Source organism: Wolffia australiana, chromosome 8 (assembly GCF_029677425.1).
Source record: "Wolffia australiana isolate 7733 chromosome 8, ASM2967742v1".
Classification (NCBI taxonomy): domain Eukaryota; kingdom Viridiplantae; phylum Streptophyta; class Magnoliopsida; order Alismatales; family Araceae; genus Wolffia; species Wolffia australiana.
The window spans coordinates 10,779,882-10,799,392 of record NC_135842.1 but is presented as its reverse complement, the minus strand read 5'-3'; the positions used below and the strand labels follow the sequence as shown (position 1 = coordinate 10,799,392).

The 19,511-nt window shown below is 43.7% G+C and overlaps 2 protein-coding genes across 3 annotated transcripts; one reads left to right on the top strand and one right to left on the bottom strand.

Annotated features, from left to right (window-relative positions):
- The first annotated feature begins 7,998 nt into the window (after positions 1–7,998).
- On the top strand, positions 7,999–10,796 carry LOC144706301 (Cytidine/deoxycytidylate deaminase family protein). Its single transcript, XM_078579185.1, has 5 exons — positions 7,999–8,159; positions 8,981–9,040; positions 9,110–9,300; positions 10,022–10,126; positions 10,467–10,796. The coding sequence occupies exons 1-5, from the start codon at positions 8,144–8,146 to the stop codon at positions 10,653–10,655; spliced, it is 561 nt and encodes a 186-aa protein (XP_078435311.1). The 5' UTR covers positions 7,999–8,143; the 3' UTR covers positions 10,656–10,796.
- An 81-nt stretch (positions 10,797–10,877) lies between these two features.
- On the bottom strand, positions 10,878–13,736 carry LOC144706299 (putative transcription factor At5g28040). 2 transcript variants are annotated; one of them, XM_078579184.1, is made up of 2 exons: positions 12,454–13,736; positions 10,878–11,041 (listed from the first exon to the last, which is right to left on the bottom strand). In XM_078579184.1, exon 1 carries the CDS (start codon positions 13,308–13,310, stop codon positions 12,465–12,467), a length of 846 nt encoding a protein of 281 aa, XP_078435310.1. In that variant the 5' UTR covers positions 13,311–13,736; the 3' UTR covers positions 10,878–11,041; positions 12,454–12,464. The 2 variants fall into 2 exon arrangements, with proteins under 2 accessions (XP_078435310.1, XP_078435309.1); XM_078579183.1 differs by lacking the exon at positions 10,878–11,041 and adding an exon at positions 12,146–12,353.
- Between the last annotated feature and the right edge of the window lie 5,775 nt (positions 13,737–19,511).

Genomic DNA, 19,511 nt, shown 5'->3' with positions numbered 1-19,511 from the left:
TCACACACTTAACTGTTAAATAACCACCAAAATCGAGCTTATCACCACGCGTCGCTGTTTGACGGATTGAATGATGATGAATCAAGATTGAGTATAATGATTGGCAACCAGCAATCATTGAGCTCAGTTAATGATTGGCATCATTCAATCAGCTAACTAAGCAGTTATGGCATCCCAATTAGAGATGCCATGATTACATTGAATGGCTAATGAAATCTCTTTTTGTCTTTTCCTGCCTCGGGTGACGTAGATGAATCAGAAAAAAGAACTGTTTTTTCCTCAATAAAGATCTAATTAAAATATTAATATTTCTCTTCTCCATCTCTCTCCTTAGAATGGTCAACAATGATAGTTGATGACGTGTCAGCACCACATTGTGCCACGTGTACATGGGGCACTCACATGTCACCTTTTTATTGGATAAAAAAGAGCAAATGGCTGACATGGTGCACATTGATGCGCCTCCACATCTGCTGCGACAAAAGATATTAATTTTATATTGAATTAAAATACAGTTATACCCTTTTATTTTTCCCTTGTAGGTACACTTGGCTAATCCAAAACGCATGAGCACAGAAGACGAGAGGACTAGGAATCTCAATGATTTGACAAATCAACCGAAACGGAAAAAGAGGATGCGTTAGCAGCGATGATAAGGAGAGGGGAAAAAATCAAGTGCAGGATTTCTCCAAATTCAAACTGTGATATCTGAAGATCCACAAATCCGATTAAGCTGAAATTTTCAACATTGCTTCATCTAACCTCCTATCTCTATCCGTACCCTCTGGCCTACAAATAGAGGCCTGGACCATTATGAAATTCATCTTGAGATCCATCATATGTGTTCTTGGTGTGTTGTGTGTATGGGAAGAAGCATTAGAGAAGAGGGAGAGCTTACCGGCAGTCGTAAATTGCAGTGATCCTAGTGGAATGTAAGGATCTAAGATAAGTGTCTTTGCCTTACGTTGCTCTTTCTGGGCATTGTCAATAGCTTAATCAGATTCTACTATCATACCACCTATTTACATCCCCATAATCTCATCTCTCTATCATCATTCTGTTCATGCACTTGATCATTATCATATCCGACATGTTCTCTACTTCACTCACATAACGCTTTGCGTCATCTTAATTTCATTTCTTCTTTTCTTTGCTAACTTCAAGTTTAATTTATAACTATTCACAATATTGAACTAAAAATCTGATGGAGCACGACAACCCGCCACGAAGAAGACGTTTTAGAGCTACCCTCGGCGTCATCAACATTCCCGTTGGTCCGCGTCCAGCCCAACCAGCATGCCAAAGCGTTAACGAAGATGCCCGGGTTAAAGCATGTTCGTAATTCTCACGTTTTGATCTTCATCGGTTTGTGCTTGTTCGATTCCTCATTTTACCATGTTTGTTCTCATAGTGTCACATCCGTATCGTCGTCTTTTGCACCGTCGTTTATCTTCGTGTCATTAATGTCCAGTATTTTATTTTGTTGTTGTTTTGTTGTAAAAGGGGTTCCCTTTTTGGGCCCCTTGTTGAACCATGTGTAAAAGGGGCCCATCATGGCCCTATATAAGGCCATGTTGGGCATCCCCAGATTCAGATCTGGAGCAGTCGTGGAAGTTATTTTCTGTGTTAAGATCTCATGTAGGAACAATTAGGAAGAAGAAGAAGAATAGAGGAAGAAGAAGAGAGGGAAATAGTGATGGAAGGAAAGGAGGAAGAAGGAAATAGGGAAAGGGGAATAAAGGGAACGTCGTCTTCCCCTTCTCCAATTGCATGGTCAAAGCAGCGATGGTCAAGACCACACTCGGAGTCGGCGCTGACAGCACTCCACCTTGGTGCATGACGGCTTGTATCCCTCGTGTAGATCATCTACACAGTGTCAGATTGACCACCTGTGCGTGTCAACGACACTGACTCGGGATCTGCTTGCAGTTTCACCATCAAGCGACACCTCTACTGCATGTACATCATCGCTGAGGTGTTGAAGGCCACCTGACCGGAATCATCGTCGCTTGAAACGGGCATCTCTGCCGGGCCCACCAACCCTATGTTGACTCACAAGAGTTTGTATGGGGTTTGATGGCGCACGCCATCAAATATCGTCATCGGCGTCAACCGCACAGCGCGCCCTCGACGTCAACACCCACCATCGCTCCGCTGCATCCGCCTTCTCGCGTGTTTTAGTTCGTGTCATTTTCGTTGTGTTTCGTCGTGTTTTCATCCGTAGTTTTTGACCATCAAGGGGGTGAACCTCTGCCTACCCCTTGACCCCGTCCCCATTTTCCCCCCTATTTCCCTCTACTTTCCCCTTTTATTTTCGACCTTAGTGTGTAAGGGGAGCCCATTTACAAGGGCCCCCCAAGACAGACCCATTTGGCCCACTTGGGGCCCATCTTTCCCCCCTTATAAGGGAAAGAGTGGGCGCCCTAAGGGTTTAGACCCATTTTCTTTCAGTAATGCATTTTATCAAACAGGTTGTGGGTCTCAATTCCTCGTGTGAGAAGAACAGAAAGAAGAGGAAGAAGAGGGAAGGAGGAAGAGGAAGGAGAGGAAGGAGGAGGGTCGCCGCCGCCGCCGTCGTGCGCCGCCCCTCACGCAGTCAGCGCTCGCGCCGCCGCTCCGAGTGCCGCCGCCGTTCGAGCGCCGCCCCGCGTGCCGCCGCCGATCGCGAGCCGCCTGCGCGCTGCGTCCGCGGCGCCGCTGCGGCGCCCGCCGCGCGTTACTCGCGCACCGCCACGCGCCACCGCGCCGCCTGTGCGCCACCGCCTACCGCTGCACCGCCGTGCCGCCGCTCCACTCCCCCCCCACGCCGAGCCGTTGCCCGTGCTGCGCCCACCGTGACCGCCATCACCCGATCGCGGCCACATCGCCGCCGTGTTCGCGCCGTCGTCCCACCGCTCCGCGCCGTCCGCGCGTCACCACCACTCCGCTAGATAGGCGCTCCGACGCCTAGACCTCGACGACCGAACTTTGCCAGCCGCTCTGGCACCGCCGCTGTTCGCCGAGCCGCCGTGACCTCTCCGCGCCATCACCCAACCCGCCCGACATCGCCGCCGCCGAATACTGCACTTCGAGCTCGCTGCCGAGGTACGCTGCATTTCTCCGACGCTCGTCTATTTATTCCTTGCAGTTTATTTTCGTTTCAACTCCACCGCGCTCGGGCTAGGTTGGTGAGTGTGGTAGAACGAGAGAAAAAACTACGAACTTGAGTGTCTTAGCGGTGCGGACGAGTTTGTCCGTCACGTGCGAGCCCTACGGACTGAGTCCGTTCGGCCGTAGTCGCCTACGTCTCTCTGACGGGGTCGAGTGGCCCCCGTTGCCGTCACCCGGCGACTCCCGTCCAAGCTTGGAGCTCGGCGCCTCCCTCAAGTCGGAGCCTGCACGTACGACATGTAGGGCATTCATCCCCGTAGTTACATACCCGTTAGGGTATCGTCGGACGACACATTGTCACTTTCGATACATATCCTTTATCGTCGTCGAGCCATCATACTCGGTGACGACGGGACGACGTCCTGGGCGTACGTCCTGTATCAGGGTTGACCCACACCCACCCTCTCTTTCGAGTGTCGGATCTCCCTCGCGCGTCCTCTCATTGAGCGCAACTGCGGCTGTCAATCCCTAGCCGTGGATATTTGGTTGACTCAGCTTGCATCTTTGTGCTGGACATACGGTCATTTGAGGTCCAAGGTGACCTTCCCCATTGATCGTCTTCATGGCGTGCATGATCGCTGAGAATTCAACTGATATTTGTATTGCGGCGTTCGTGTTGTCCGTGACACTTTGGTTGCACCCGGAAGTCGACAACGTGTCTTAGTCCCGTGGCGTTGCTGTTTGTGCATTGCATGCTCTGTGTGCCCCTCTCCGATCGCACCGCTTGAAGCACCATTGCATCTCCTTCGCCTTGAGCCTTCGTTCTCTGCATGTATCTGCCGCTTGACTCTGTCGCCGACCCGCCTTAAGGTCACGCCCATCGAGTTCGGCCGAACAGCCAATCTGAGTCACCACCACACACCTCTCTACGTCTCAGCTCTTCGACATCCGCTCCAGCAATGTGCCTACGCCGACTGTCGAGCCGCTCCGTGCTACCCTGGCATGTTTCCCCCTCCTCTCCCCAGACCAGTCCCTCGCACCGACGAAGACATTGACGACGAATGCCTCCACCTACGAGGTATGCCGTTTCCCTTGCTCGTCAGTTATATTACGTCTTATAGTATATTTTTGGCTGCACTCCACCACACTCGGATTAGAATAGGTGAGAGAATATATCGACGAAACTATGATACAAGTGAGTTCTTTAGTACGAGACGAGCCCGTCCGTTATGTACGAGCGCCAACATAATTCTTCCGTTCAACACCGTAGTCACCATCGTCGCTCCGACGAGGCATGGAAGGTCACCGTCACTGTCACCGTTCTTCCATCCGGATCCTGGAGCTCGGCGAATCCCCCACGGGTCGGGGGCCTGCACGTACATCCACCTAGGATTCACCTCATCATGTAGTTACATCTCCGTAAGTTATTACCCGTCGGACGACACCACGAACGACGTCGGACATCAAAATCACTATCTCACCAATTATCTTTTTGTATTTATCTCTTTGCATTTTGATAATCACTATAGTAAGAAAGTTGAATCCTTAATCATCGTTCCCCGTGGAGAGGATCTTTCTTGTCACTATCTAAATTTTCCTAAGTACTAGTATATATTTATTGGATAATCTCAATTACCAACGACGAGTTAAAACCCTAAAATTGAGATTATGATATTCCCTTGTATCATGGATACCAAGGCCAAGCATCCAACCGCAAGTATGGAGTAGTCCATAGTGTTTTATATAATTCACAAATGGTGTATGATCACCCAAGAATGTGATGGCACATTTAATAATGTTAAAAATAGGGTGAAAACCCCAACCATACTGTGTTCATTAGTACAAACTCAAACCATGACTTGAGCATGATATTTTCTTGAAATAATAATACTCAAGACACATTTAATAAGTAAAGGTGCTTGTCTTGAATGACATAATTGTTCAAGGGATTCTTCATGCATGAAAATCAATGTGCGGCAGAAGAATCCCTGAACTGGAGTTCATTTGCATTATCCAAACTAAAATGTTTAACCTTCACTATAAATTACGTGTTCACGAGAGAAATAAAAGCTACTATGATGTATTGGTAATGAGGTTTTTTCCTCATAAGAAAGTCCACATGAAGCGTGTGGCACTGTTGACGATGATGAGAAAATAACAATGACCTACATTGCTAGTCACATAATATATCCTCTTAAAGATGATCAGAAATGAGTAATAGCAAAGAGATTATCAGAAATATTCCCTATAACAGGAAAATGCAGCCTTTTTCTTTTAGTCTAATAGTATACATGGCATGGATGGGACAAGGTGCTGCCTGATACATTCAGTTGGATCCCATATGTTTACACTACTGATTTGGGAGGATGGCCAAGATGATTGTGCCATGTGGTGCATGACACATGCACCAATAAGTATGGATATGATTTTAATACAATGAAGGGAAATCCATACTGGGGAAAAGATAATATATATCACACTTTTTCAGCCGTACCAATCATCTTTTGGGAATAATACTCTTGAAAAAAATTTGGGAATGAGTGAATAACATGTCATCATTCTTATCAGTCATAGCCCCAAAAGAAGTTTAGGAACAAATAAGGCGTCTAGTAAGGTGATGTCCAGGCCAAAGTGTCACATCCCACCATGAGTCACAATTTGTATTGTGTTTTACAAAGACAAATAACAAGAAGATGAAATGGATGATACATTGTAAAGAGATGCCCTTAAGTACATATTAACCTGCTGGCACCCATATGCTGGATGAAACGAAAACTTTGAAATTTTAGAATTAGAATATTATAAAGAGAAATATTAGCTCTGGAATTTTTGGTAGAATCCTATATAGAAATAGTAGAGAATGAATAAAGACATGGTAAAGTTGGTGCATAAGACTGTTCATGCAACTTGGAGAGCAGAAGTTACTATTGGACTTGAATAACTTTACCTAGACTTAGAGAGGACATGATGGTGGGTTGAGTGCTCACTTAATTGACCATGATGCACTGTTACTGTGAGGGAGAGGATCGATAGGAAGAATTTGACAATGTTGTACAGTATATTCCTTATTTATGCAAATTGTAAAACAAATAAATTATGAACAGTCATCTCAAAGTGTGTAACCACCGCAATTACTTTTTAGGTTTTCCCACAAAGCTTTATTTAGAGAATCGTTCACCTGCCAAATGGTATGAAAGTAGTCAAATAGGGCAAAGACTTGTGCCCATCACCCTAGTAAGAGCGTTTCTTTAAATCAGTCTTGTTCTTGGTGGATAATGCTTCCAATATTTCCGCACACCATGAAGTATAATTGCCTTGTCTTATTAAGTAACATTATAGTATTTAATTACTTGGGAATAGGGGAACACATGTTTACATATCCATCAACAGATATTGGTCAAAACACATGGACGGAAGCATCTAATCCAATAAGAGCATAGCATAATGATAGTAGAACAATTGTGGCATGCTTGTCAGGTTCATTCATGGATGACATGGTGACATGAGCCAACATGATGCTATGGAATGGCCGGCATTAATGCATTCATATACTATGTCAGCAGTCTTTCATCCAATGATAGTGAATAAGATGGATGATGTGCTTCATATGAGACACTAACTTTGAAGTCAATATTAACTGGAAATCTTATAAAAAATAAATGATTTATTTGCCGCACAGGGTGCAATGATATGGGATAGATGACATTAAGCCATTTATGATCTCTTTCATCAGCCATGCATCCAATAATTGTGGATGAGATGAATGAAGCAACATCCAACAAAGGGCAATGTACATATATCTACTTTATAGCATTTGATATAAATTGAACTAATTTTCTTTGAACGGATGACGCGACATCTGAGCGTACATATATATGTTATTATTTTTGTAGTCTATGTAACTAGGAATTTCATATGAGTGACGCGACCCAGCGTCACCTCGTCCGTCCTACGCTCGTCCCGTCTCGTCCCCTCCGCGAAACGGTATAGGACTCGGTCGGTTACATCGCCGCCGTCCGATCTGGCGAAGTCTTAGCCGTCAGATTTGTGGCCGTTGGAGTGGGGCCGTTGCAAAAGATTTAACGGAAAGGGGGTAAAGCGCAAAAGGTAGAGAGAGAAAGGGGATGATGGATGACGTGGCGCAATGGTTCGAGTTTTCGTGGCTGTCGAATGGATTCCCTTCCCCCATTCGTGGGAATACCTGGACCTCTCCCTTTCTCTATCTTCATCTATCTCTATCTATCTCTCTATAATTCTCGATCTGCATCTCTCTCTCTAACTCTCCATCTTCATTAATCTCTCTCTCTCTTACTCTTGATCTTCGTCTCTCTCGCTCTAGCACTATCTTAATCTCTCGATCATCTTTCTCTCTCTAGTGAACTCTCTATCTCCACCTGTTTCTGTATCTCTCTATCTTCATTTGTCTTTCTAAAACTCTCTGTCCTCCTTTTTCTCTCTAAAAATCTCTACCGTCATCTCTACATAACTCTCATCATCTCTCTATAACTCTCTATCGTCATCTCTCTATAACTCTCTATCGTCATCTCTCCATAACTCTCATCATCTCTCTATAACTCACTATATTCATCTCTCTCACTGCAACCCTCTATCTTCATCTCTCTCACTATAACTCTCTATCTCCATCTCTCTCTCTACAACTCTCTATCTTCAGCTCGCTCTCTATAACTCTGTCTTCATCTCTCTCTATAACTCTGTCTTCATCTCTCTCTATAACTCTGTCTTCATCTCTCTATAAAACTCTAACTTCATCTCTCTCTAACTCTCTACCTTCATCTCTCTCTCAATAACTCTCTACAACTATCTATGTCCATCTCTCTCTCTTAATCTATGTCTGAATCTCTATCTACCTATCTCTCTCTCTTATGGTATGCGGGAGGATTTAAACCGCACGGCACTTCTCTTTCCTTGTTCATCGTCTTCATCTTCTTCGGGCTGCCAGTTCCAGCGAACTTCTCGGTGCTGAGAAGAGCAGCGGAAGAACAGAGAGGAGAGGAGAATCCTAGTTGTGAAGATCGTCTGAAATTTGTCGATAATGGAGGAGGCCTTAGGTGCTCGCTTGAATTTATCTCCTTCTTCTTCGCTTCGTTCTTGCTTCGATCTACGTTCTGATCTCGTTCGCTGATCAGCAATCATTCTGCATGTTCGCGTTGTCCTTTCGGAATTCCGTTTCCCGATCTTTTTCTCGTTCCATTCGCTTTTGCAGCTGCTTCTGTTCCGACTTCGATTTCCGCGCCATTCCTGCAGAATTTTCCGGTGCTCGATTGTTGCAACCGATCTGGATTCGTTGATCGGCTCGCTAGGGTTTCATCCATCATTCCTGTCGATTTTCATCGAGAATGATCTGTAATTGGAGAAAGCAGTCGCCAATCGACACGAACTCTGATAGGATTTGAATCAGAGCAGGAAATTCGTGCCGAATTCTTCTTTCCACTCGAGATTTCTGACCAGATCCGGAATCCTTGGCCGAAGAGATGTCGTTGACCGAATGCCGTAGCGGATCTGGCATTCAGATCCGACGCATTTTGTTTCATCCACGGAACTTGCATCAGAAATTAGAACTAGAGTTCCGACGTCTACAATTGTATCGAGATATTGTCGCAAATTGTATCCACATTTCTCACTTTACTCGAGATATCATACCAGATCTCGGAATCCTTGGCCACAGCAGAACTGGCCTACCAAATCAGACACATTCTTTATTCTCCATCCTTTAGTTCTTTCTCCAAGATTCCCGAAAGATTTTCTCTACGACACAGGATTCAGAAACCATAAAAAAACCGAAGATTTCCAATTATCCATCGTATGAACTAGAACATCAAAATCAATTATCATAATCTTCTTCTCTGTAATCGAACAAAAATCATCGCAGTGGTGGAATCCAAGGCCGGGACAATCTCCGTCGCGTCCGCATTCCCGGGGCATCACGAAGGTAACAAAAAAATAGAATTTTCGGATCAAATTGCTCCTCAAACTTGAATCTGATTCATTCCTTTCGCAGCTGTGCTCGATCGTGATCACAAATTCCTGTCCGAGGCCGTCGGAGAAGCTTATCACGGCGTCGAAGTCGGAGATGGAGGGCCGTTCGGCGCTGTAGTCGTCCGTAACGACGAAATCGTCGTCAGCTGCCACAATATGGTCTTGAAAAACACCGATCCCACAGCTCACGCCGAAGTGACAGCGATCAGAGAGGTACGAATCGCAACGAAAATTTCCCGAATCGCTCGAACATTCCTCATTTTCCTTCGTTTTATGGATGATTCTCCTGCAAAAGAGAAGTAAAATCGCAACAGATGCCCGCATCTCGAGAAAATTCCTCTTTTTCATCGCGATAAAAATCCTCATCTGCCGAGAATCCAACCTTTTCTGTTCGACTCGTCTATTTTCATGTTCAAGAAAAGTAAAGATCCCATCAAAATTTCAATAAAATTCCTTGTTTTCTGTTCGACTCATCTGCTCTCGTGTTTGAGAGACTAAATCGCACCAAAAAATTCCCCATTTTTTTCTGTCTGTCTCATCATTTATTCTATCCAAGAGAGATTAAATCATAGTAAAAATCTCAAATCCCTTGAGAGTTTCCCGTTTTCTGCTTTTCCCGTCGAATCTATCGTTCAGGAGGCATAAAAATCGCATCTTGTTCAAGAGAATTTCAATCCCAAAGAACATTCCTCATTTCTTGCTCTTCTAAATCGCAATAAATATCATAAATCTAAAAAATCTCTCAACTTTTATTTGTCCTACCTATTCTTCCGTTAAGGAGAAGTGAAAATTTGATAAAAAAAACCTCAAGTCTCAAGAAATTTACACATTTTCTATCTGTCTCATAAATTCTCCAGTTCAGCTGTGGTAAAAAAATCACAACTAAATTCTCAATTCCGTGTGAATTTTTTATTGTTTCTTCTTTAATCCAAAGGCATGCAAGAAACTAGGCCAGATTGAGCTCTCCGACTGCGAGATCTATGCCTCCTGTGAGCCCTGCCCGATGTGCTTCGGAGCCATCCATCTCTCCAGAATCAAGGTTTTTATTTGATCTTTGGGATTTTTTCAGATAGGTTCTAAATTAGACGCGGTCGTTCTGTTCTTTTTGTGCGAATTGTTCGGTTTTCAGAACAGAACAAAAACGAATTCGAACAAAACATCACACAGACCCGTGTGCCGTTCTTTTGTTCGCTTGTGCGAATTTTAGTCTAATTTTGGGCGAATGTGTGAATTTTGTTCGCTTTTGGGAAAAAAAAGAACAGAACAAAGAACAAAGGCCCGGTGTGATTATTTTGTGCATTTCAAACTAACAGAACAGAACAACCATGTCTAGTTCTAATTTTTTTTTGTGAAAAAAAAATTAATTTTTTTGTGGGCAGAGGCTGGTGTATGGCGCCAAGGCGGAGGCCGCCATAGCCATTGGCTTCGACGACTTCATCGCCGACGCGCTACGCGGCACCGGCTTCTACCAAAAGGCTCAGCTGGAGATCAAGAAAGCCGACGGCACCGGCGCCATCATTGCCGAAGAGGTATTCCAGAAAACCAAGGAAAAATTCCAGCTTTACTGATCCATCATTTCCCTCTCTGTTTTTATTTGCTCAAACAACATTAAATTCCTTCCCTGTCCTCACCTGCAAACTTCACTTGATTAGGGGTGGTCTGTGCCGGTCCCACTCTGCTTTTTAGCAAAGATCTAAACCTTACCTAAAGTTTGTTCTGATTTGCTCTTCGTCTAGTCAACGCCAAAGTCTAAGAAGAAAAGTCCAAACATCAACTCTCTCGACGTGGACTTTCTGTACAAGGAATAATGTATTATAAACTAATCTGTAAACTACATCTTGGAAAACAAAAGGCTCTCAATACAAGGATTCCACTGCAAGTGGTCTGTGTCAGATGCTGCTTCCTTGCTCGCCTTGGCTCCACTCGGTCATCGGACGTCATCCGACAAGGGCATCTTGAAAGTTAACGACAAGGGCGAAAAAAAATTGTTAACTATGAGCAAAATTGCAGGTTAATCTTTTAATATTAACTTGGAGCTTTTAATTTAACTTTGGCTTTTACATTAGCTAGTCAACCTGGCCGAACCAAGAGAGGACCAAACTTCATGTCTAAGTTCTGGGTTTCGCTAAAGCCAGGCCGCGACCTACACTGCGTGGAGATTCATCCACCAGAAGGATGGGACGGTCTTTTATTTTGGGATTTAAAATCGTCCCGTCTGCATGCATTGGCGAAGGACAGAATGAGGTGGGCCTATTTTTTGGCTAAGAAGTTTCTGGATCAGATGGTTACGCGACGGTTTCAGCCAACCCAAAAAAAATGGGACGTAGGACGGGACGAAAGCCATCGAATCGAGTCGGTCCCAACGCTTCGGATCCCAATGAATTGACTTTGTAAGATTCAGATTCATCTTGAGACCATCAAAACACGTCGGACCCAAGACTCCGGATCCAAACAAATTGGCTTCGTAACATTCAGATTCATCTTGAGACCATCAAAACATGTCGGTCCCATGACTCCCGATCCAAATGAATTGACTTTGTAACATTCACATTCATCTTGACACTAATGGAATGGTGAGACCATCAAAACATGTCGGTCCCATGACTTCAGATCCAAATGAATTGGCTTAGTAACATTCACATTCATCTTGACACAAATGGAATGGTGAGACCATCAAGACATGCCGGTCCCATGACTTCAGATCCAAATGAATTGACTTAGTAACATTCACATTCATCTTGAGACCATCAAAACATGTCAGTCCCAAGACTTTGGATCCTAATGATTGACTTCGTGACATTCAGATTCATCTTGAGACCATCAAAACACGTCAGTTCCGTGACTCCGGCTCCAAGTAAATTGACTTTGTAACATTCAAATTCATCTTGAGACCATCATAGCACGTCAGTCCCAAGATTCCAGATCCCAAAAAATTAACTTCGTAACATTCAGATTCATCTTGAGACCATCAAAACATGTCGGTCCCAAGACTCCGGATCCTAATAAATTGACCTCATACCATTCGCATTCATCTTGATACCATCAAAACACGTTCAGATTCCAACAAATTGACTTCGTAACATTCAGATTCATCCTGATCCCAATAAATTGACTCCGTAACATTCAGATTCACCCTGATCCCAATAAACTGACTTCGTAACATTCAGATTCATCCTGATCCCAATAAATTGACTCGGTAACATTCAGATTCATCCTGATCCCAATAAATTGACTCCGTAACATTCAGATTCATCTTGAGACATCCCCTAAACACAACAAGAAAAACATCAGAGCCGCAATAAATCATACACTAAATTAAAAAAAAAACCAAAGAAACAAATACAGAAGAGATGGAGAGCATCAAACCGAATCAAGAATCAACCCTTGCGGAGCTCCTCGAGAATGATCTTGACCTGATCCTGAACGAGTTCGATCCGTTTGGAGTAGACTTCGAGCTCCAAAATCTGCTGCTTCCTCCACTTGTCGTCCATGGCGGGGTTCCCAAGAGGAACGGGCTGGAGATGGCCGAGCGGCCCGCCCACCGCGCTGTACAGCATCTCCTTCAACGCCGCCGCCTCCGCCATCGCCGCCGGCGGCCTCGCCTTCCCCCGCCGGCGCTCCGCCGGCGGCGGCGGCGCCGCCGCCGGCGGCTCGTCCTCTTCCTCGTCGTCTCTGGCGAAGACGCTCGCCCCCCAAATCCGCCGCGAGAGATCGAACGTGGCCTGCTCGTGGGGGGTCTTGAACGCGTACTCCTTCTTGTTCGCGATGTTGCGGTACTTCTTCTTCAATCTGCGGAGCTTCTCGACGAGCTGGTTCTTGTTGAAATCGAGCTGCAGGCGGGTCTTGATCTGCTCGTAGAAGGGCGCGGTGTCGTGGTGGTGGTGGTGATGGCCGCTTCGCTGGGAGTTGAAGTCCAGGAAGCCTTGCAAGATCGCGATCTCGTCCTCGTCGGAGAAGAGCCGCTGGAACAATCGCCGGGAGTCGTCCGCGATCGCTGCTGGTTTCTTCTCCGCGATCTCGATCCGCTGCCGCTTCCGCTCGCCGTTGTCTGTGGGCGGTTGGATCGGGGCTGGTTCCGGCTTCTTCTCCTCGTCGGATTCTTCTTCTTCTTCTTCTAGTTCTTCTTCGTCTTCTTCCTCGGTGGAGTCGAGATCGTCGTCTTCGGGGACGTAGGCCGTCCCCGCGGCCGCCTCCGCTTCGACTTCAGCCGCCGGCGCCGCCATGGTAGCGGCGAAGAACGGATCTCGACTCAGAGACTGCTCGATCGGTGAATCAATCGCTGGAAATTGCCGGAGAATGATCAATTTGGTGAATCTGGAGATCAATTGAAGCGAGGAAGAAATCTGTGGAAGGTCGATCTGCAACGGAGAGGTTGATCTTCAGAGGAAGATGAAGAAATCACTGCTGGAAAGCAGAGATCGAGATCGAAATTGCTGAATCGGAGATTTCTTCTAGGGATTTGGAGATCTGTGAATCGAGGAAGCGATTCGGAAAATCCGTAGATCGATTGAAGCGAGTAAGAAATCTGTGGAAGGTCGATCTGCAACGGAGCGATTGATCTACAGAGGAAGATGAAGAAATCACTGCAGAAAGTAGAGATCGAGATCGAAATTGCTGAATCGAAGATTTCTACTAGAGATTTTAGGGCTAAATCTCGCTGCCACCTTTTGCGGGGTGTTACGGTCACCGCTTCCCCCTCGGCGGTGATGGTACCGCGGCAAGAAAGATATTATTTTTTTTGTTGATTTAAATATGGTCTTAACTTTGGGATAGGATGTGAATGTATTGGTTTTCTTCCCTTGATATTTTACAAGGATGAAACTAGATGAAGGGAAGATTTGGAGCTTGAAACAGTTCCATGGTAGACATTCCTAAAATGAATGCATTTTGGGAGATTGAAACTTATGCATTAAGGGTTTTTAATTTATTCAAATGAACTATGCAAGTAGATAAAAGCTTACATTGGCATCATGTGAAATGATAAAAGAACTATGATTCCAAGCCAATTTCAAGTATTTATGTAGCATATTTTAGGGAATTTGGGACCTTGTCTTGGGTGGCTCGAATTTCTGGGCACCTCCATGAGTGTTTTTTACGTGATTCTAATTTTTGAGTACCTTGAGGTTATTCTAAAAGCGCATATTTATTGATAATATGTTGGCATCATATGATTTTTCAACGAGAAATGGCAAACTAAGATTTTGGGCCAAATCTCAAGTTTTATGTAGGATGCTTCGGACAAGTTGGAACTTTTCTTGGGTAGCTTAAATTTCTTGTCATCTACATGAAAGATTTGGAGGTCGTTTTAGGTCTCAAATACCTTGAAGTTATTCCTCGAGCACATATATATTAACGATGCATGGGGTTTGAGATAATCCAGACATTTGGTTCAAATATGACATCTACATGAATGACTTTGAGGTCATCCTAGGTCATAAATACCCTGAAGTAATTCTACAAGCACATATATATATAAATGATACCTGGGGCTCATGATCAACCAGAAATTGGGCTTAAATATTTACTATTAATAATTTTCTATAAATTATATATAAAATACTCTTTAGAATTTTGGTACTAGCACAGAACGAGTAAGTGTCAAATCCACATAGAAAAAATATTGAAAAAATGAAACTTTATTTTATTAATATATTTTTTAGGATTTTACATTTTTTTAGAAATTAAATGAAATAAAATGAAACTAATAAAACAATTTTTAAAATAATTCAAGAAAGGTGAGAAAATATGTAACCAATTTTTATTTTGTTGATATATTTTTAGGAATTTTGTTTGATTTAATCCTCTCTGCCATATCTCACATCTGATTCATTTGGATTTGCATCGGCCAATCATTGGCTACGGCTATAGTGCATGATCGTCCAGAACGAGGGGATGGACGAGATGGGACGAATATCGTCCTGGTCCATATTTTTAGAAGTTCGTCTGAATCATCCCGTCCAGAGTTCGTCATGTTCCAACTATTTTCGTCCACATCCCGTCCCGTTCAAGCCATTCTCGTCCCATCCCACGTCCAGGATGATGCAGTGCATTAGGCCACTCAGAATATGACATGTGGCATAGCAGGTGTCGAATTCAAGCTGGAACTCTCTACCAAATACAAGGGATGCCTGATGTCATCTAGGATGTTGTCCAGTCGTCACCCAATGTGATGGTTCGGTGTGCGAGGTATTTGGTCCGTGCAAGTGCTGACTAGCTAGGAATACCGACGCCCGGGACTAACGGAGTTGCCCGGCGGTGGAAGGGTAGACCTCTCGAGCCTCGTCTGAAGGGACGAGAACAACTATGGCGCCGAACGGAGTAGCTCCACCGGATGTTGCCCACACGTGACGGGTGGACCCGACTCATACCAAGAACAGACGCTCAAGCAAGACGTAGTTCACGCTCAACATGTCCCTCTCACCTATATCTCACCCGAGTGCGGAGGAGGCAATTCGAAAGTGCACTACAGAAAATAAGAGACGGGCGGGCTGGGGAGACATACCCCGTCGATGCCTGCGAATCATCCTTTCTGCGTTGTGCAACTGATCCGAGCGGGGAGAATCATATTGGTGGCGAGGGGCGCCGGAAGAGAAGCTGGCGTGGTGTGACAGCCAAGGCTAGAGTGTGCAGGGGTGGAGGAGGAGGGGGGGGGGGGTCAACACCCCCCCAATCAAGCCCGACGTGTTCCGGGAGTGAGGGCGGGTGGCCGCAGGACGACGTCGGTGAGAGAACACCTAGGAGCGATCGAGTGCCAGTGGGAGCTTTCACTGAGTCGGCAGGATCGAGAGCCGTAGAGCCATTATGCTACCTTCCCGTGGCGCAGAAAACCACCGTCGGGGACGTGGCGACGACTGACAATCAACTCCCGGTTGCACCAGGCGGTGGCGGGGGAGGTCCACGAGGGAGAGGGTAAGGCGACGTCCAGGAACACCGTCCTTCCTCCTTCCTTCTAGATCCTCTTCTGCTGATTCTTCTTCCTCCAATCTTCCCCTCCTGCTGATCGGGACCTGTTCAACTTCTCACACAATGATCTTTCACAAGAAAAACAACAACTCCGTCTGAACTAGGGCACCCATCCTTTCCTTTTATAGGGAAGGACGTGAATGGGCCCCTCGTGGTCAAAAGAAAAGAAAAGAAAAGAAGATTAAGGCCCGCTGGAATGGACTTCCCCCCCCACACTACACCAAGACAGAAAAAGAGAGAAAATAAAGAAAGTCAAGGGAAAGAACTGCAATTGTGTGGAGAAAGCTGGGGGGCGATAAAATGACAGCTAAGCTCGACGCTTCTCTCCCCATTGCAGATGAAAACTGATGATGGGAAATGCAAGACGACATGGATGAAAACACGACTCAAAGGTACAGACGAAAATGACGAAACAAAAATGGTCAATACGCCATTTACCCAGGATATCTGAATCCGGGTGTGCGCACGATCGCCTTGGCATGCCGGGCAGATTGAATGTGAGCCGGCGGTGATGTCAATGACGTTGGTAGCGTCTCCGAAGACGTTCCTAGGGCTCGGGCTGCATCGCGCCATCAACAAGACACCCGCACGATGCAGAAACCATCCCGTCTGCCGTCCAAGGCCTCAGACGGGATGGTTATTTTGTCCATGGATGAAATAATCATCCTATCTATAAACCAGCGGACGATTCTTCTTTCAGTCAATTATCCAAACTCCCAAACGAGACGATTTTTTCATCCACCGACAAAATTACTGTCACGTCTGCATTTGTGCACTATAGTAACGACAAATGATTTGTGTCTACCAATCATTGGTTGAGGCCAACGACTTGTATTTCCTTTCTCAAATTTTTTTTCTAATTTCTACATAGGAGAATGTGTTGCTAGTAAAATGGCATTAGATTTATTTAGTAATAAATGTCGACTGAAGTATGAGACATGCGGCGGACAGATAAAATTCATTAATTTATTTTTCAATGAATGCACCTAATTTTTTTAAAATGTTCCCATACAGGTGGCATAACGCCGTTTAAAGATGAAAAAAATGCATTAATAGCGCCATAAATACTTTTAGGTTATTACCTTTTCAAGTATATTATAGTAGAATGAGTCTGATGTGTGACTTAAACTGGCATTTATAAACCAATCATTGCTGCTTTTTCTGAAATTAACGGCACCTGTTAGCACATAATTCAAACTCATTTAAAATGTGGATTTTTTTACATAATCTTTGGGAAACATGAGGATTATGTGCCATGTTGCCAATCCGTGATGAAGATCGAGGAGGGAAGAGAAATAATCATACTATCTAATGATCTAAAGCAGTTTTGTGATTACATTTTGAGGGTAGTTCCATCTTTACCTCCATGGTATTGACTATCTAAATAGACCCCCATTTATCTAAAATATTCACCTTTAGATTTTGTTCCTAATTACACTTAATGGAATGGTTTGCTCATTAAAAGTCTCGTTTGGGTCCATTCTTGACATTCAAAGTGAAGGATTGAAGGAGCAGTGATCTGATCAAGAATTATGAAGAAAGATCACCACTTGGCCTGTTGGGCCCATGCTAATGAGGTTAATGCGATCCTCTATCTTTTTTAGATTCATTTCTTGGTCATTTGTTTCTAGAATATCATCCTTGATAGCCTAGTATTTTCACCTTTACATATGCCACCATCGTATGTGTCCCCATATCAACTGCTACTGGTGGTGGCAAAACCAGTCTTCCCTACTCACTTCACACACCCCGATATCCATATCCCTGTCACCTAGTTCTAGAGTAGCATTAGTTAAAGTAATCAATTTAGAAGTAATTATCATTTCCTAATATAATTTTTGATAAAACCACTATAAATATTTTAGTTAATTAGGATAAACTAATTCAAACATCATAAATATTTTATCATATTCTTGGAGTTATTTGAGCTCTTTACTAGTTGTTTATGTAAATTATATTTATTAATAAAAAATTAAATATAAAATCCTGCATTAAAAAACCAAAAATTCACTTTTTTTAATACTTGCACTCTTTGGATTCAACCCTTGCTTGCGCTTTGCTCAGAAATATATATAGTGTTATATGAATAAAAAATCTTAAACAATGTATTTAACCCGAATATCATATTTATCTATCAGGCACCCCAAAGATGTCCAAGACATGCTACAAAATAAACATGTAAGGTGTAGGAAGACCATGGGTTTGCCATAAACCCTCTTCATATCAATAAAATACAGTGAATGGGAATGTCAAATGTTTGAAATCAAAGTTCCAAAGTAAAACCAAAATTGGTAAAGACTTTAGCTCCAAATGTGTAATAACTCTTAGCTAGTGGAAACCCTTCAGCTAGTCATGCTAACATCACACACATGTCCCTCCAACTAACAACTTATGGATTTGAGTATTATATTTTTTTCCACCACAACAATCTATGGAATATTTCTTACATTATAACAATATTTCTTACATTAGGGAAATTTTTCTTCTTGTTTTCCAAGAAAACCAATGAATGTTAATGAGGTTAAGCAATGAGATAAGTAATGGTTAAGAGGGCACAATGCCATGTGTCACCCTCCATGCATATATCATCCGAAATGTGTGCATCAGACCATGGGGAATATTGATCTGATAAACTATAACCATGACCAGAATTTAGGTTTCAAAATGGCACCTATTGTACCTTAGGTCATTCAAGCTCAATGTGAAAAAGGCGGCCAAGTTGAACCCAAGACTAGCAGGAAGGGTGGTATCTTACCTGACCATATAGGGAACATTATATTTTTAATATTTTTATTGTGCTCAAAATAGAAATTCAGCAGAAGCAATGCCAATACAGGATTATCTAGTCCTTTACATGGAACTGAAACCATGATGTCACAATCTTACAATCTCACTCACACGTATAATTCAACAAGTGTAATGAAGTAATATGTAAGCATTAGCATTTATAGAGTATATGGAAGGACATCATGATGGATATTATGTACTTGTCAAGCCAATCACTCTTCCATGTCATTGTTGAGATCACTAGTCACTAAACATTTTTTGAAATATTTATATTCAAGGGATAATCAAATTGACATCAAACTATCCTAAAATATTTACACTATCTTATCCTAGTTATATAATAAGTAAGTCTAATTTCGTGACCATTAGTCTAGAGACACAAAGGATAGTTTTTGGGTGCTCTTTGGGGAAGTAGTTCATTAAACTGTTCTGTAGAACCCCTAAAAGGTATTATACTTAAATGTCAACAAGGTTTATTCATTCCACGGTTGTATAAGTGGTCCTTAGATCTTAGACACAAAGGCATGTTTTGGATGAATGATTATATCTTGACTTGACTTATGCGTCCCTAATAAAAAAGTATTCAAAAAAGTCTTATCTCAGATATAACAATAAGAACACGAAGGCAGTTGAGTGGTCAAGAAGATGCGTTAAATCCCTGGTTGGGGCAGTGG